Source organism: Saccopteryx bilineata, chromosome 3, assembly GCF_036850765.1.
Source record: "Saccopteryx bilineata isolate mSacBil1 chromosome 3, mSacBil1_pri_phased_curated, whole genome shotgun sequence".
NCBI lineage: Eukaryota > Metazoa > Chordata > Mammalia > Chiroptera > Emballonuridae > Saccopteryx > Saccopteryx bilineata.
In genome coordinates, this window is record NC_089492.1 from 309,247,369 (window position 1) to 309,263,530 (window position 16,162).

At 55.3% G+C, this 16,162-nt stretch overlaps 2 protein-coding genes across 13 annotated transcripts; both read left to right on the forward strand.

The window, feature by feature from the left end:
• The first annotated feature begins 113 nt into the window (after window positions 1–113).
• AKT1S1 (AKT1 substrate 1) lies at window positions 114–8,183 on the forward strand. Of its 9 annotated transcripts, none has more exons than XM_066271499.1 (5): window positions 114–270; window positions 4,029–4,414; window positions 5,470–5,547; window positions 5,641–5,810; window positions 7,122–8,183. In XM_066271499.1, the coding sequence occupies exons 2-5, from the start codon at window positions 4,036–4,038 to the stop codon at window positions 7,263–7,265; spliced, it is 771 nt and encodes a 256-aa protein (XP_066127596.1). In that variant the 5' UTR covers window positions 114–270; window positions 4,029–4,035; the 3' UTR covers window positions 7,266–8,183. The 9 variants fall into 9 exon arrangements, with proteins under 9 accessions (XP_066127596.1, XP_066127598.1, XP_066127595.1 ...); XM_066271501.1 differs by having other exon boundaries at window positions 128–264; XM_066271498.1 differs by having other exon boundaries at window positions 132–482.
• A 754-nt stretch (window positions 8,184–8,937) lies between these two features.
• PNKP (polynucleotide kinase 3'-phosphatase) lies at window positions 8,938–16,099 on the forward strand. 4 transcript variants are annotated; one of them, XM_066271485.1, is made up of 17 exons: window positions 8,938–9,664; window positions 9,922–10,085; window positions 10,755–10,801; window positions 11,131–11,430; window positions 12,668–12,747; window positions 12,825–12,882; window positions 12,964–13,071; window positions 13,701–13,772; window positions 14,579–14,627; window positions 14,723–14,790; window positions 14,875–14,967; window positions 15,064–15,160; window positions 15,240–15,301; window positions 15,449–15,558; window positions 15,636–15,723; window positions 15,796–15,857; window positions 15,942–16,099. In XM_066271485.1, exons 1-17 carry the CDS (start codon window positions 9,459–9,461, stop codon window positions 16,057–16,059), a joined length of 1,782 nt encoding a protein of 593 aa, XP_066127582.1. In that variant the 5' UTR covers window positions 8,938–9,458; the 3' UTR covers window positions 16,060–16,099. The 4 variants fall into 4 exon arrangements, with proteins under 4 accessions (XP_066127582.1, XP_066127585.1, XP_066127584.1 ...); XM_066271488.1 differs by having other exon boundaries at window positions 9,524–9,837; XM_066271487.1 differs by having other exon boundaries at window positions 9,524–9,796.
• Window positions 16,100–16,162: the final 63 nt, after the last annotated feature.

Below are 16,162 nucleotides of genomic sequence, written 5' to 3' on the forward strand. Positions count from 1 at the left end.
CATTCAGCGAGGTGCGCAGGCGCACTGCCACCGTCCTGTCCAAGAAGTAAACAAGGGGGAGGGGCCAAGAGCTCCACCCCCTCACTCAAACTCCGAAACGCCTACTTCTTTCTCCTTATTGTATACTGGCATCGAAGCCAAAGAGGTGCCATTTTGCTTGAGGGCACGGGTAAAGATGGTCAGCTGAGGCCATGCTTACGCGGGGTGGTCCCATCCTTCTGCGGGGCGGAATAGCAAGGTCCTGGAAAAGAGAAACCGAGAAAGGTAAAGGTGAGAGAAGCTGTACATCCCAAAAGGCGCTGAAGAGCTCGGGTTAACAGGATGAAGTCGTCAGTATCCCTGGGAACGAAGCGATTCCAGACGAACTCATGAGTCACCATCGACAGAAAGCCGTCTGAGCCGCCATATTGAAGTTGGGCAAACTGAAACAAGAAAGGCTGCCTTGTTGGATCTTTGCCAGTCTTGGTGCTGAAAGGAACTAGGTTGGAGGAAGAGCCCGTGTACATTATGGGCAAATGATGGCAGGCTGGTTGCCTGTCATTAACAGACACTGCTTTCCTCTAGTTCTGTGCAAGAGGTTGATTATAAGTGAGGGACGTCTGCTCGCTTGTCTTACTGTGCACTGAGTTTGTACGTGCAGGCCACCATATTCTTTGGGGTCACATTGAAATGATCGAGGCTTGTTTCTGAGCGGGCTGAAGCTTTCCCCCATCTATGGGCACCCCTGGGGTCCGGTGAAGCCACTTTGGCCCCCTTCTTTGTCACGGGCGGCGTCCATTAGGGAGGCGGAGTGTGCAACGTGGAGGCGGGCTACTACGCGGAAGTGACGCACGCCGTCGCCATGTCGTTTGAGGGCGGTGACGGCGCCGAGCCGGCCATGCTGGCTGCGGGCACGTGAGTGGAGATGGCGTTGTGAACCGCGGTGTGGGAGGATTTAGCGGTCCCGAGGAGAGGGTCTCGGGGAGGCCGAGCCGCTCATGGGAGAGATATGGCCTGCGTAGATCAAGGGTTAGAGATCGTCCAGCGACCCCACGCTGAGCGCTGGAAAGGGATCGCCGGCGTGAACCGTCGAGTGTGAGCTGAGCAAAACGTAGATAGCTGTATTTTCCGGTCTTCAGTCCCATTAGGATTCTTACTTTGTGGACCATGTCCCTAGGGTCGGTGGTGGCTCCCGGGGAGTGGGGTGGTGTGCTAAACGCCCCTCCCCCGTCTAAAGGCGGGACTTCCTGTTCTGCTCCCCACCTGGGCGGGATTTCCTGTTTTCTATCCGGAGAAGTGGGTCTTCGCTGGACCCCGGACGAGCTGGAGACGTCTCTGGGCGGTGGAGAAAGACACGAGACATTGACCCCGCCTTACGGCTACGGGGTGCATCCTCGAGCCTCCCACCTTCTAGCGGGGTTGGGGGTGGCACTGCCAGTTTGACAGGTAGTTGCAGGGGGGCTTCATTAGCATTCCTCATTCCTTGGGGAACTTTTCCTCACTTCTTCCTGGAGTCAGTTTCTTCACTTCGCCTCCTGAGAGGCCACTTTCCCTGTTCTTCCTCCTGTGGAGGACAGGTCTCACTTCTTTTCCTCTTTGCCTAATCTTAAACTGCTCCATTTGAGGGGAGGGGGTGTCCTCTGTCTCTTAGCTCTTTGAAAGATACAGGACTTCCTCTCGAAAATGGAAGGGCAGGACACTCCCCAAGTCTTGGTTTCTTTCCTTTGGGTAATCCACCAGAGTCCCCAGAGAGGTCTCCGGCACTCTCGTCCTTTTCGTGTGTGCTTTCTGAGGTGGGGTACCCTTACACCCACTCACCCCCATTTTTTTCTTTGCAGCCCTGTTGTTACACTAAGGTCTAGGACAGAGAGGAGTTTATTCCTGGTGTCCCAAGGAAGTAAGAGCCCCAGGCCTAGCACTGTTAGGTTGTGTGACCTTGGACCAGTCATTTCCTTGCACTGAGCTTCAGTTTTCTCCATCAGATGGGAATGACTCAAGGAGGGGCTGTCAGACCCTGAGCACGTCCCGGCTTTGTTAGGTGTTGGAGTTGGGGCAGATGGCATTGTCAGCCATATCCCTGCCCTTTGTAGCTGTGTGCTTTCAGGCCAGTGCCTTAAGCTCTCGGAGTTTCTCTTTTCTCGTCTGGACTAGGAGATTATAAAACCTTTTCTCCGAAGGTAGGCAGGATGGCACCCTTGTATTTAAAACAGGCTCTGCCTCCAGATTGCCAATCTAGTTCTCCTCTTCAGCTGTCTGACCCTGGTCCTGATATTGACTGCCTGGGCCTCAGTTGCAAGTATGAAGTGGTTGATAACAGCTCCCCCCTCATAGGGCTGGTGAGAGAGTGGGATGAGATTGTTGATGCCACACTCAAGTCCCTGCTTGGCATGAAGCAAGGGTAGAATAAACTTGTGCAGGGTCTGAGAGGACATGTGCTGGTTGTGCTCTCACTGTGTGTGGCTTCAGCAAGGGCTTTGTATTCTGTGACCTCTGGTTGCCTTGTTTTCCAAAAACAGACTTGTAGGAAAGATAAGCATCATGGGCCAACTCTAGGCTCAGACAGCAACTTGCACACCATTTTCTTTTTCTTTTAAATATTTTTGAATTTATTTTTATTATCTTCTTTTTACAGAGACAGAGAGAGAGTCAGAGACAGATGGGAAGGGGGAAAGATGAAAAGCATCAATCAGTTTTTCATTGCAACACCTTAGTTGTTCATTGATTTCTCATATTGCCTTGACCGCAGGCCTTCAGCAGACCGAGTAACCCCTTGCTCGAGCCAGCGACCTTGGGTCCAAGCTGGTGAGCTTTGCTCAAACCAGATGAGCCCGCGCTCAAGCTGGCAACCTCGGGGTCTCGAACCTGGGTCTTCCACATCCTAGTCCGATGCTCTATCCACTGCGCCACCGCCTGGTCAGGCTCTTTCTTTTTATAAAAATGTTCATTTTACTGATTTTAGAGTGACAGGAACACTGGGGTGCTTCTGTATGTACCCTGACCGGGGATCAAACTAGCAACCTCTGCACTTCCAAACTGCTCTAACCAACCGAGCTATCCAGCCAGAGCTAGCCCACCGTTTTCTGATCGGCCCCACTCTCGGACCTGTGTGTGTTAGGCAAGGCTGCTGGTGGCTCAGAGATGAACCTGCCAGGACCGCCCTGGAGAGCTCCCACACTGGCAGGGAAGATAGACATGGATCCAGACAGCACTGCCCAGAGACATACGTCCTGGAATGGGGGTCACTCATGTTGGGGGAGCCCATGGGGCAAGGTGGATGTGCTGACCCGATCTAGAGGTGAGGGAAAGATGGACAAGTGCATGGAGGACCAGTGATGTAGGTATGCGGTGGGAGGTTTGGCTGAAAGCTTCAGGCCTCAGAAGCCTGGAAGGGGCTGTGACCTTGTCTGTGGGTTGGTGGCGAGGGGCAGGGTCATCCCAGATGTAGAAGGGCCCCTGCAGGGCCATGTGCTGACTGGGCTGGAGGCTGGGAGGTGTGAGAGGGGCTGGGATGATGGTCAGGGCAGCACTGTCCACTGTAAGTATAATATGAGCCATGCATCTAAATTTTCCATGAGCCACAGATAAAGGTCATTTTCACTGTATTTTATTTAGCCTGTATATTTAGAATGTCATTGCAACATGTAATCACCATCAGATTGCTCATGAGATGATTTACTCACTACTTTTTTGTACTGAGTCTTCAGAACCAGTGTGGCTTTCACACACATTCCATCTCCCACTTTGGACCCGCCATATCTCAAGTGCTCTTTACTCACCTGTGGGTGGTGGCTGCCAAGCCCAGGGCCAAGAGGAGAAATGAGAGTGGTGGGGACAGTGCAGGTCAGGAGGGCTGGGGCTGGGATTGAGGTCTGGATGGGGAGGGGTTCTGGGGGAATGGTGGCTTTGGGGGCAGATGCTAAGCTGATCTCAGCTAGGACAGGTGGATGCGAGGGATGGGAATGGTGTCCAGGACAGGCAGACACATGGGGCTGGGTGGGGACAGTACAGTCAGTCCAGCCTCAGATTCCCCTGTCCTGCTCTGCCCACAGGGTGCGGATGGCGTTGGGGCGCCCTGAGGAGCTGTGGGAGGCCGTGGTGGGGGCTGCTGAGCGCTTCCGGGCCCGGACTGGCACGGAGCTGGTTCTGTTGACCGCTGCACCACCCCCGCCGCCCCGCCCAGGGCCCTGCGCCTATGCAGCCCATGGCCGCGGGGCCCTGGCCGAGGCCGCCCGCCACTGCCTCCAGGACATCGCCCTGGCCCACCGAGCGGCCAGCACCGCTCGGCCCCCTGTACCCCCACCGGCACCACAGCCACCCAGCCCTGTAGGGAGCCCACCCCAGCCTGCATTGCCCAAGGAGGAAGACAAGGAAGACGAGGATGAGCCGACAGAGACGGAGACCTCTGGGGAGCGGCTGGACGTCAGTGACAACGGAGGTGAGAGTCACGGGGCAAGGACTGGGGTGGCCCTCTGCATGGCATGTTGTCTCAGCAGTAGGTTTCCCTGGAGAGGTGAGACTTGTTTGTCTCTGAGCCGTAATGTTCTGTGGAGGCTGGAGCCTCACAGAGCCTGGGTGCCAGGCTGCCTCGCCCGTGCGTCCCTGTGTGACTGTGAGCAAGCCATTTTCTCTCTCTGATCTTCGGTTTGTGTACAGTGTGCTGGGTCCAGCTTTGCTGGAAGGTGCTGGACACGAACACAGTGCCAACTGGTGGGACTCAGGTCCAGCTGACATCAGGCAGCGTCCTGGGGAGGTTGTGGGGTTGGATGGGGGGCCTCCTGAGCCAGAAGCATGAGCGGAATAGGATTTATTTCCAAATCTGGGTGCCCGGTACTTCTAAGAACAGGGGGGATTAAGAGTAATCGGGGATGCAGCAGCACTTGAGGAACTCGGGGGAGGAGCAGCTGGCAGTTTGGGGGAACATGGCGGTTGGGCGCTTCCCGGAGATTAGACTGGACTGTTAGGGCGTCAAGGATGGGTAGGAGTTTGCAGGGGTCTCAGTAAATAGGAGGTGCTTGTTTGTTATTGTGACTACCAATAGCTGCCTTCCTCACTATTTTTGGAGAAAACCTGCATAGGGTTAAGGGCACAGACTCGGGAGCCATGTGGAATGGGTTCAAATCCCCACGACCCCATTTATTAACTGGGACTTTGGGCAAGTGGCTTAACTTTTGTGCCTTCGGGTTCCCATTTGTCCAACTGGAATCATAATAATCGCACATTTCTCTCAGTCTGTATTTTGAGTGAGTTCATCTCACTCAAATAGACTTTACAGATTTCCTGTTCAGCCAGTTACTTTCACCTGAAGGTGTAACAGGTAGAAACTAGAGTTGTTTCTGCCGATGACCAGACTGATAACCAGGGAAAGGGTGTCTGAGGCAGAGGGAATAATAGTTCCAGAATCCCTGAGGCTTGCAAGGGCCTGGCCAGTGCAGGGAGCAGAGGCGGTGGCTTGAGGAGGTGACCTGACGGGCCTGGGCCTCTGATGCACAGGGCTCTTTGTGATGGACGAAGATGCCACGCTCCAGGACCTGCCGCCCTTCTGTGAGTCAGACCCTGAGAGCACAGATGGCAAGTGTCCCAGGCTGTCCCCGTGCCCCAAGTGGGGGGATGGTGGCTGGGTTGGATGCAGGGACAGAGGCTGAAGTCTACCCTCTCTCCCAGACGGCAGCCTGAGCGAGGAGACCCCCGCTGGCCCTACCGCCTACTCAGTGCCCCCGGCCTCAGCTCTGCCCACACAGCAGTACGCCAAGTCCCTGCCTGTGTCTGTGCCCGTCTGGCCCTTCAAGGAAAAGAGAACAGAAGCACGGTCATCAGATGAGGAGAATGGGCCGGTGAGGAGCAAATGGGAGGGGGGAGGTGAGGGGTGGGAAGGGCTCAAGAGCCACCTCCTTCAGGAAGCCTTCAAGCAAGGATGCCACATTTCATAGAAATGATCCATCCTCCCACCTCACTAGGCAGGTTCTTGGGCCAGAGCCATGCAGTGTGAACTATTGCAGCCTTCTAATGAGCCCCAGTGTCTGGTAGAGAAAGCCTCTTCTCTAGGAGCAACTCCATTTATAGAACACATGTTGCGAGCAACGCATGAGGATTTTGGTATATTCTCCAGATGGGGGAAACAAAGGCTCAGAGGGGATCCAGTCACCTGCCACCCCCCACCCCAAATGTTCCTGGCCTTACCTGGATTTTGTCTGCCCCCACTTGTCCTCTCTTCCTCCCCCATGATCCTACATGTGTACTTCCTGGGCTGTCCTGAGTGGGCCCTCATCCCTGATCATTGAAGCTCCTTGAAGTAGAGGGGAAACTGAGGCCTCTGTGTACCCAGCTTTCTTTAGGAAAGCAACTACAGGCTCCACGGCAGAAGGCTTTAGGTCCCCTGGTTCATTGTCTCTCTGATCCTGTCAAGTGTCCTTGTTTACACGGTGGTAGGGTCCAGCAGCTGCTTAACACTCAAGGCCTGAGTACTGGGCCCTGGGCTGGTAACTGAATGGGTTTAGGTCCAGCTTCAAATGGTGGCCTCACCTGGGGGCCAGGCGCAGCTCAAGGTGACAGGAACTACTCGGTGTTGGGGCTGTAGGCAGAATGACACAACCCTCCCAGGTGGAGGTTGACATGGAGGGGAACCTTTCTGGACAGCGCTGGTGACATGGTAGTTCCACCTTTTCTGAGCAGCCTCTGTGTTGATTTTTCTCAGACCCTGATTTTACCCCAACTTTCAGAGCAGAAAATGAAGCCTTCAGCAAGGGTGAAATCCCTGTGGCTAGCTAGTGGGTGGCAGAGGCCTGATTGGCAATTGATCCAAATCCAAATCCTTCAATGTGAGACCAACTGGGTGCACACAGCCTGTTGGTCAGATAAGCAGCTTTTCCAGTGTGTGGGAGGGAACTAGAACGCGATGGTTCAGGCCGAGAAGGCAAGGAGGCTTCTTGAAGGAGGTGGCCTTTGAGCCAAGTAGGAAGGTCCTATATCGAGCGAGATCGGGTGAAGGGCCTTCTGGCTCTGGGCATCACAGGGGCGAAAGCACTGGGAGGGGAGCTGGAGCCCAGAGTGTAGGCATAGAAGGTTGGGGTCGGGGTACATGGTAAGTATGGGTACGGTGGCCACGGCTGCAGGCGCTGACCACGGCCGTGTCGCTGTCCCTGCAGCCCTCCTCGCCGGACCTGGACCGCATCGCTGCGAGCATGCGCGCGCTGGTGCTGCGGGAGGCCGAGGACACCCAGGTCTTCGGAGACCTTCCGCGACCGCGACTGAACACCAGCGACTTCCAGAAGTTGAAACGGAAATACTGAGGCCCAGGGAGAGAGCCTCCCCGCTGGGCATCCGCCCAGGCCTACACTACACCCCGGCCCCGCCCCCGGGGCCCGCCAATCCGAGTGAGATTCGGGACCGGCCTCTCACATCCCCGGCCCAGGATTGATCAGCCTCAGCCAATCCCTGCCGCCCTCTTAGTCTACCGCCCCCTTCTGCGGGGAGGAGCGGAACCTATCCAGGTTCCCGATAGGGTCTGTTGCTTTTTTCTGCCCAGCGACAGATTCTCTCTATTAAGGGACTGGCTCGCTCTCCAATCGGCCTGGCTGGTTCTAAACCCTAAATTGGTTGACTCTCCGTTTTCTGCCTAGCGACAAGGCCTCTGCTCGCAAGGCATTGGCTCCATCTCTGGAAGCATACAGCCGAGCCCCAGGATTAGGTGGTGGCGCTCCAATTTCAGACTGGTGAGCGGGCAGTTTCATATGATTGGCTCAGAGCGTGAAGGTCTTGACCAATCTCAAGAATCATCACCCGCACTTTCTGAAGTCTACCCGACTGGATTCAGCCTCCTGGGGGCGTGGCTAAGCCCTCCTGTGCCCAGGATTGGCCTGTGGCCTTAAATTTCTGTTCTTTACACTACTAGGCCTGAGGTCATTTTACTAAGTCCTGGCAACTGGTCTCTGGTCCCCTCTAAAGGGATGGCCTGATCCTGCCCCTGCGTCTGACACTGGCTGGTTCCATCCCTTTACAGCCTGCCAATCGAAACTCATCCTTGTCCAGGACGTAACCAGCTCCCGCCCCTCTCCCCTTCCCCCACAGGTGCCTTAAAGGGCTCTCGTCCACCCAAGGTTGGGGGCAGGGGCCTTCACTCTCCGGCCCTGAAGTAGGGGGAGAATGGGTGGGGATCGGGAGTTGGGAGCGGCACTCTGAGATTAAAGAGTTTTACCTCTGTCAAATGAGTGAGGTGTGCTGTGGATAGTCATTCAACAAACTTGCTAAAGCCGAATGAACAGCATCTCATTGATTCTCACTGTATAGCTGGGATTTTCTTAAAATTTGTCTTTATTAGTTATAATGGGGTGACATTGATAAATCAGGGAACATATGTTAAGAGAAAACATCTCCAGGTTATTTTGACATTTGATTATGTTGTATACCCATCACCCAAAGTCAAATTGTCTTCCATCACCTATCTGGGTTTTTTTTTTTTAATTTTATTTATTTTTTTACAGAGAGAATGAGTCAGAGAGAGGGAGAGCCAGGGACAGACAGGAATGGAGAGAGATGAGAAGCATCAATCATTAGTTTTTCGTTGCACATTGCAACACCTTAGTTGTTCATTGATTGCTTTCTCATATGTGCCTTGACCGCGGGCCTTCAGCAGACCAAGTAACCCCTTGTTGGAGCCAGCGACCTTGGGTTCAAGCTGGTGGCCTTTGTGCTCAAACCAGATGAGCCCCCCCCCGCTCAAGCTGGCGACCTCGGGGTCTCGAACCTGGTTCCTCTGCATCCCAGTCCGACGCTCTATCCACTGTGCCACTGCCTGGTCAGGCACCTATCTGGTTTTTATTTTGTGCCCTTCCCCTCCCCCCACCTTTTCCTTCTTTCCCCCTTCCCCATAGCTGGGATTTTGAATTATTGTCCCCACTTTACAAATAAGAAAATGGACATTCATGCAGTGGGAGATCTGTTCACTAGAGCCCCAGTCTTCCTGGTAGGGGGGAATGAGGGGAGTGTTGGAATCGTAATTGGTCTTCTATGTAGTCCCCAGCAAGGCCTCCTCCTGATCTAGAGCAAAAACTGCAGGTGAGGCTGGGAGTGTTCTGCCATAAAGCAGGCGGAGATTAGAGATGGAGTGGCACTTAGTCTGAAGTTAGGGCTGGGTCAAGTAAACAAGGACTCTCCGTCTCATCAGATAACCCACGGAGGAATGCTAACAGCGGGCAGGACAAGCAGGGCACACTACCACCCAAATACTTTTATAAATTATTCACGGGTATTAACTCCTTTAATCTTCCTAGTAACTGCACGAAGTGAAAACGATTATCCCCACTTTATCGATGAGAAAACTGCAGCATCAAAGGTAGAGGTGCTATCAGGGACGGTGGTTTCTTCAACTGCCCAATAACCATTAAGTGAAGAAGAAAACTTCCCGCTTTAACTATCTCAAGCAAAGGGAATGAGATATCTTAGTGGAAAGAATCTTCAACAGAGGACCCTCGCCCCCTACCGGCATGAGCCTCACTGCAGCAAGGGACCAGACCATAGGCCTCGGAGGTTTGAGAAGAGGCGGGGCTTCAGGCGTGGAGATCTCGCCCCCTCGTGTTACACCAGTTATTTCCGTCCGCTGCAAAATAGAAGTCGGCTGGCGGAGGAGCGGGCCGAGTGCCTCGCGGGAAAGACTTCCCTGGTCAGAAGTGGGGCGTAAGCCAAAGCACGGGTGAGCATTGGGCCGAAGCGGGAGCGTGCGAGGTCCTCATCCTTTGCCCTGGGACGTAGGGGTCCCGGCTCCCCGAGACGGACCCAAGTGTCGTAATCTGGGAAACGGCGCGAGCCCAGGACAAGCGAGTGGGTGCGATTTCTCGAGCCTTTAGCTGATGGAGGAAATTCCTGGTAAAGGGCACGGGGAGAGGCGGGACTTCCTGTAGCAAGTGAAGGCGAGTTGCTATCCAAACCTATTTCCCTATTTGCCCTTAGCCTTGCGCCCAGGATGGCCGAGCTGGAAGCCAAGGGCCGCCTGTGGCTGGAGAGCGCCCCTGGGAGGGCACCTCCCATCTTCCTGCCCACGGACCGGCAAGCCCTGGTCCTGGGCCGGGGACCCCTGACCCAGGTTACCGACCGGAAGTGCTCCAGAAACCAAGGTAGGCGGGGCCGGGGCCTGAGCTGAGGGGTGTGGCCTTTTTCCGGAACGGGAACACATTTTGAAGAACATGAACAGTCAGTGCGTGCGGTAAAGGACATGTTTGGCCACCAAGTGAAATTTTGTGGTGCAGCCAGCCCTAAAGTTGGCAGGGGCCCACTGGGGAACACAGTAAGAGAAAGGCTGTGTCTAACCAGAAACCAGCAGACTCCTGAGGGGGAGAGTGCTGAGCCTATCCCGAGACAACTGTCACTGGGCAGAGGATGCTCTCAGGCCACCAGGAAGGGTTAAGTCAGGCTACGACTCTTGCCAAGGAAAGAGCCGATCCTGTGGAGGAAAGTACCTTTTGCTAAAGCAGGGAAGAGTGGTAACGGACCAAGGCCCGGACCTGCACGTAGCCACATTCTTCATCAAAGAGAAGCCAGTTTTAAGCAGAAAAAGGCCCGCCTTGTCCCTAGGCAAAGACCAGCGTCACAGCAGTCCTCAGGCCTTTTATCTGGCTACTGCATTGCATATCAAGGAGTGAGTCAATCCCATTTAGAAATGAACTGCATCCTCCTCCTGACTGGGTGCTGTGGCGCCATCCTGTGGCCTGACGCTGGCCATGCTCCCGGGTAGTGAAACAATCACATGGGGGTGAATATCCTGACTCTACATTCTCACTTCTCAGTGGAGCTGGTCGCAGACCCTGAGACTCGGACCGTGGCTGTGAAACAGGTACCAGTTCCTCAGCAAAGCCTGGAGGTGGGGTCTGGGAGAAATCACAACCCCGCGGGGAACAGGCCATTGGGAATATCTGGACGGGAGGGAAGCAGGTAAGAAGTCCCCAGGTGGTGTCTGCTTCAATGCAGTAGCTATCCACATTTAAATTGGATAAGACCTGATACCTGTAACTTCCCCGAAGCCTTGATTGGTGGTACCCAGTGAAGGGGCAGGGCTTACAGGTCTGATTGGCGGGTGGAGAGAGGCAAGTCCTATCCTGAGTTGATTGGAGGGTATCCTGAGTTGAGTGGAGTCAGGCCCCCCACTTCTCTATTTCTTTGCAGCTAGGAATTAACCCCTCAACTGCTGGGACTGAGGAGCTGAAACCTGGATTGGAGGGCTTTCTGGGGGTGGGGGACACACTGTATTTGGTCAATGGCCTCTACCCGCTGACCCTGCGCTGGCAAGAGGCCAGCACGCCAGCATCCCAGCCAGACACTCCACCTGGCACCCCTCCGGTGGCCCCAAACGAAGAGGAGGAGGTTGAGCAGCAGAAAAAACGACTGCGAAAGTCATCCCCTGGCTGGGAGAGCTTCCAGAAGCTGCTAGTGTTTACTGCATCTGGGGTGAAGTCTCGTGGCAAGGTGAGGGCCAAACTGGGGGCTGAGGGAGCCACCACAGAGTGGAGACGCAATCCTGTGTGCTTTGTGCCTTGGACAGGTCACTCAACCTCTCTTAGCCGCCACTTCTTTGAGAAATGGACCTGATGATAAATTAAGGGGTTGTTGTAAGCATCGGGGCAAATCAGTGTATATCACTTCCTGCCTGATCCATGGTAACCACCTGTAACCACAGCAATGATCAGGATCATTTTAGCAGGAGCTATTATGATGAGTATTTCTTAGGTCCAGAGAGACTGTAGTTCAAATGCTGTTATACCACATTCTCTGAGACCCTTTCACCAGGAAAATGGAGAAGCTATGAAAACCACATGGCACAACCTGATGTGCAGTTAGCACCCAAACAAAATTTAGCTCCTGCTTCATTTACATGATTAGCCCTTCAAGGTGGGGAAGGTCAGGGCAGATAAGGTATGAGCCCCAATGTCAAGATTGAAATGCCTGAACTGTGGTGGCACAGTGGATCGAGCGTTGACCTGGAACACTGAGGTCGCCGGTTCAATACCCTGCACTTGCCTGATCTAAGGCACATATGGGAGTTGAGGCTTCTTGCTTCTCTCTCTCTCTTTCCTCTCAAAATTAATAATAATAATAATAAAAAAGATTGAAATAGGGGTCTAAGAAACAATAAAGGGAAGATTCCAGCCTGACCAGGTGGTGGCGCAGTGGATAGAGCGTCAGACTGGGATGCAGAGGACCCGGGTTCAAGACCCCAAGGTCGCCAGCTTGAGTGCGGGCTCATCTGGTTTGAGGAAAAAGCCCACCAGCTTGAACCCAAGGTCGCTGGCTCCAGCAAGGGGTTACTCGGTCTGCTGAAGGCCCGCGGTCAAGGCACATATGAGAAAGCAATCAATGAACAACTAAGGTTGCAATGCGCAATGAAAAACTAATGTTTGATGCTTCTCATCTCTCTCTGTTCCTGTCTGTCTGTCCCTGTCTATCCCTCTCTCTGACTCACTCTCTGTCTCTGTAAAAAATAAATTAAAAAAAAAAAAAGGTTAGATTCCAGGCTCTGCACTCTGGCATCAGGGATGCGTCCTTGCCGTGACTGTCCTTGCTTAAGGTGTGTAGGCTCACTGACTCAGTTTCCCCATCTGTAAGGGACAGTGGTCATAGGCCCTGCCTCTCAGGGTTGATGTGTACCAGCCTATGGGTGAGAGGATCAGAGGTGTCACTGCTGTTCTTTTCTTGATAACGCCAGGTGGCCGGCTTTGATCTGGATGGAACCCTCATCTCCACACGCTCTGGGAAGGTCTTTCCCACTGGCCCCAGTGACTGGAGGTGATAAGAGGCAGAAGGGGGTGAGTGAGGCTCCCTCCGGGCCCCAGGTCACCCAGCCACTTCCCTGCCCACCCTAGGATCTTGTACGGAGAGATTCCACATAAGCTCCAGGAGCTGGACGCCGAGGGCTACAAGGTGTGGATGTGCGTGTTTGGGTCCAGGCTGTGGGGCAGGCCAGGTGAGGAGGGCCCTGGGTGACACCCATCTGCTCCCTAGCTGGTGATCTTCACCAACCAGATGGGCATTGGGCGTGGGAAGCTGTCCGCAGAGGAGTTCAAGGCCAAGGTGGAGGCTGTGGTCGAAAAGCTGGGAGTCCCCTTTCAGGTACAGCTGCAAGGGAGACTGGGACTATCAGGGGACAAAGACCCCAAGAAAGATGGGACAGGGATTTGGGGGAGAAGGACCCAGAGAGAATAGGACAAAGAGAGTGAGACAGAGACCCAGAGAGGAGGGAGGCAGGGACCCAGAAGAGAGGGAGGGGACAGTAACTCTGAGATATAGGGACAAGGATGGTGGGTATCTAAGACCAAGAGTGCTGGAGCAGAAGTCTAGAGTCCTGGTGTGTGTATCTGGGGTCGGGGGAGTTTGGAGAGAATGGGACAGAGATCAAGAGAGAGGCATACAGGGACTTGGAGAGGAGGGGGACAGAGGCCTAGGGAGGCAGAATTCCAGAGAGAATGGGACAAAGAGAAGGGACTGGCAGGGAAGGGGGATACAGCACAGTGACCTGAGGGGGGGGCAGAGTTCCAGAGGGGGGGCCACAGAGACCCAGAGAGGAGGCAGATCCTGGGTGTGGTTATGTGAACAAAAACCCATCCTAAGTGGCAAGTTTTGGGGCACTGGGAGCTCTCCTTTGGTGAGGGGTGGTGTGGCATCCTTAGGTCATCCTATATGTCCTTGAAGGACTATGGGTGCTCAAGGAGGAATGGTACCTGACCCTACCTGATCCACAGGTGCTGGTGGCCACGCATGCTGGCTTGTACCGGAAGCCGGTGACGGGCATGTGGGAACACCTGCAGCAGCAGGTGAACTGCAGCCTCCTGGTTGCCCTCCTTTCCCCTCTTAAAGCCCCCCCACTCCCTGCCCAGCCTCTGCACTCCAGGTCACGGTCCCTGCTTCTCTCCCCCTCTCATCTCCTCCCATCGTCTTTACCTTCTCAGTTTGTAGCCACAAGCCCTCGTGGCGTCATGTTGGTATGTGAGGCCAGTGATCTTGAACTGAAGACCAGAGTGGTGATGTTAGCAGTTCATGTGTTTGTGTGTGCATTCGTCTGAAGTGCCACAGCCTGGCCTACAGGGAGGGTGCAGGCGGTACATATAAACTGACTTAATCAGCAGGAGGCAGAAGCTGGGTTAGAGGGGCCACTAGAGTGAAGAGCTAAAAGTGGCGAGGGAGTCAGGTGGATGTCTTGTTTCTGGAAGAACACTCCACACTCCAGACCGGAGTGACGGCAGGTACAAAGTACTGAGCCTCGTGTGTTTAGGGACAGTCAGTGAGGATGCCCTTATGGCTGATAAGGGGAGACTGGGCCAGGTCAGATGGAACCGGTGTCACACTGTCAGGGCGCCTGGACCAGACAACTTTTACCCTGAGGGAGGGCTGTCTGCAGTAGGCACTGTGCCCTCTGGCGGTGGTGAGAGGAACAGACCAGCAAGGACTAAGTCTAGGGGGAGACCTTGGTCCAGAGGAGAGGCGGAGACAACAGGACTGGCACTTCGACTGGACGTGGGGTTAGAGATCAAGCCCAATGCTTGCTGGAGCCCGTTGCTAGGGGAATGGATGTGGGTGCAAGTTCCTCATGGCCTGTTGTCAGTCTCCTGTCCTTCCTCAGGCAAATGATGGTGTGCCTATCTCCATTGGGGACAGTGTCTTCGTGGGAGGTAAGGGCCTGGTGTGAGGGGAGTGTACAGCTCCTTGGGACTGATGAGGGGGGACACTTAGGTCCCTAAGGTTGCTGGTCCTCTGTGCATTCTAGACGCAGCTGGACGCCCAGCCAACTGGGCTCCGGGGAGAAAGAAAGACTTCTCCTGTGCAGATCGTCTGGTGAGCCCCGCCCCGCCCCGCCCCGCCCCCTGGAGCCCTGCCCCGCCCCCTGGAGCTCCGCCTGACCGCCAGCCTCATCCTCAGTTTGCCCTCAACCTGGGCCTGCCCTTTGCCACACCTGAGGAGTTCTTCCTGAAGTGGCCAGTGGCTGGCTTCGAGCTCCCAGCCTTTGACCCGGTGAGGCCTGTCGGTATGATGGGGGCGGTGGATTGGGGGGGGGGGTGTGGAGTGGGGTGGAGTCTCACTCCTTCTGTCTGCCCTCCCACATCCTAGAGGACAGTCTCCCCGTCAGGGCCGCTCTTCCTGCCTGAGTCTAGCTCCCTCTTGAGCTCCGACCCTGAGGTGGTCATCGCTGTGGGATTTCCTGGGGGTGAGCCACCCTGACCCCACCGATCCCTGGGAGCTCTGGCTGCCCTGGGCCTCCTACTGATGCTGCCCTTCCCCCGCAGCCGGGAAGTCCACCTTTCTCCGGGAGCATCTGGTGTCTGCCGGCTATGTCCACGTGAACAGGGTAGGGTTCCGGCTGCCCCCGCTCTATCTGCTCATCTCCCTATGAGATGTCCCCCTGTACCTCTTCTGAGATCTCTGCCCCTGCCACCCCATCCTTTCCCGGCAAGGTCCCTGTTGACCCCTGTGACTTGCTCTCTGTGTGCCCCAGGACACCCTGGGTTCGTGGCAGCGCTGTGTGGCCATGTGTGAGACGACTCTAAAGCAAAGGAAACCGGTCGTGATCGACAACACCAACCCGGACCCCCAGAGCCGGGCCAGGTACCAGGGTGCCCTGGGTGGCCTCTTCAGGGTGCACACAGGGCTCCTGACCAGCTCAGCCCGTCCTGGCCCCACAGGTACATCAAGTGTGCTCAAGATGCGGGCGTCCCCTGCCGCTGCTTCCTCTTCAGTGCCACCCTGGAGCACGCCCGCCACAACAACCGGGTGGGTGCCCGTGCCCCCGCACCCCCAGCGTGCCCACCCCCAGCCTAACCAGCCTGACCTCTGCCCCCACAGTTCCGGGAGATGACGGATTCCTCTCATGCCCCTGTGTCCGACATGGTCATGTTCAGCTACAGGTAGGCACTGCCATAGGTCGGCCCTGCCAGGGCGGTCACGGGGCTCAGTGCTGGGCCTCACTGCCCTTACGACCCCGTCACCAGGAAGCAGTTCAAGGCCCCGACGCTGGCGGAAGGCTTCTCTGCCATCCTGGAGATCCCGTTTCGGCTGCATGTGGAGCCACGGCTGGAGCAGCGGTACCGCCAGTTCTCCGAGGGCTGAGCCCTACCCGCCCTCCAATAAACACTGTTTTTGCTTCAAGCTTGGGTAGCATTTTGCTGGCGCCGGCACTTGAGCCCACCTCTGGATGAACTACCTCTCCTGC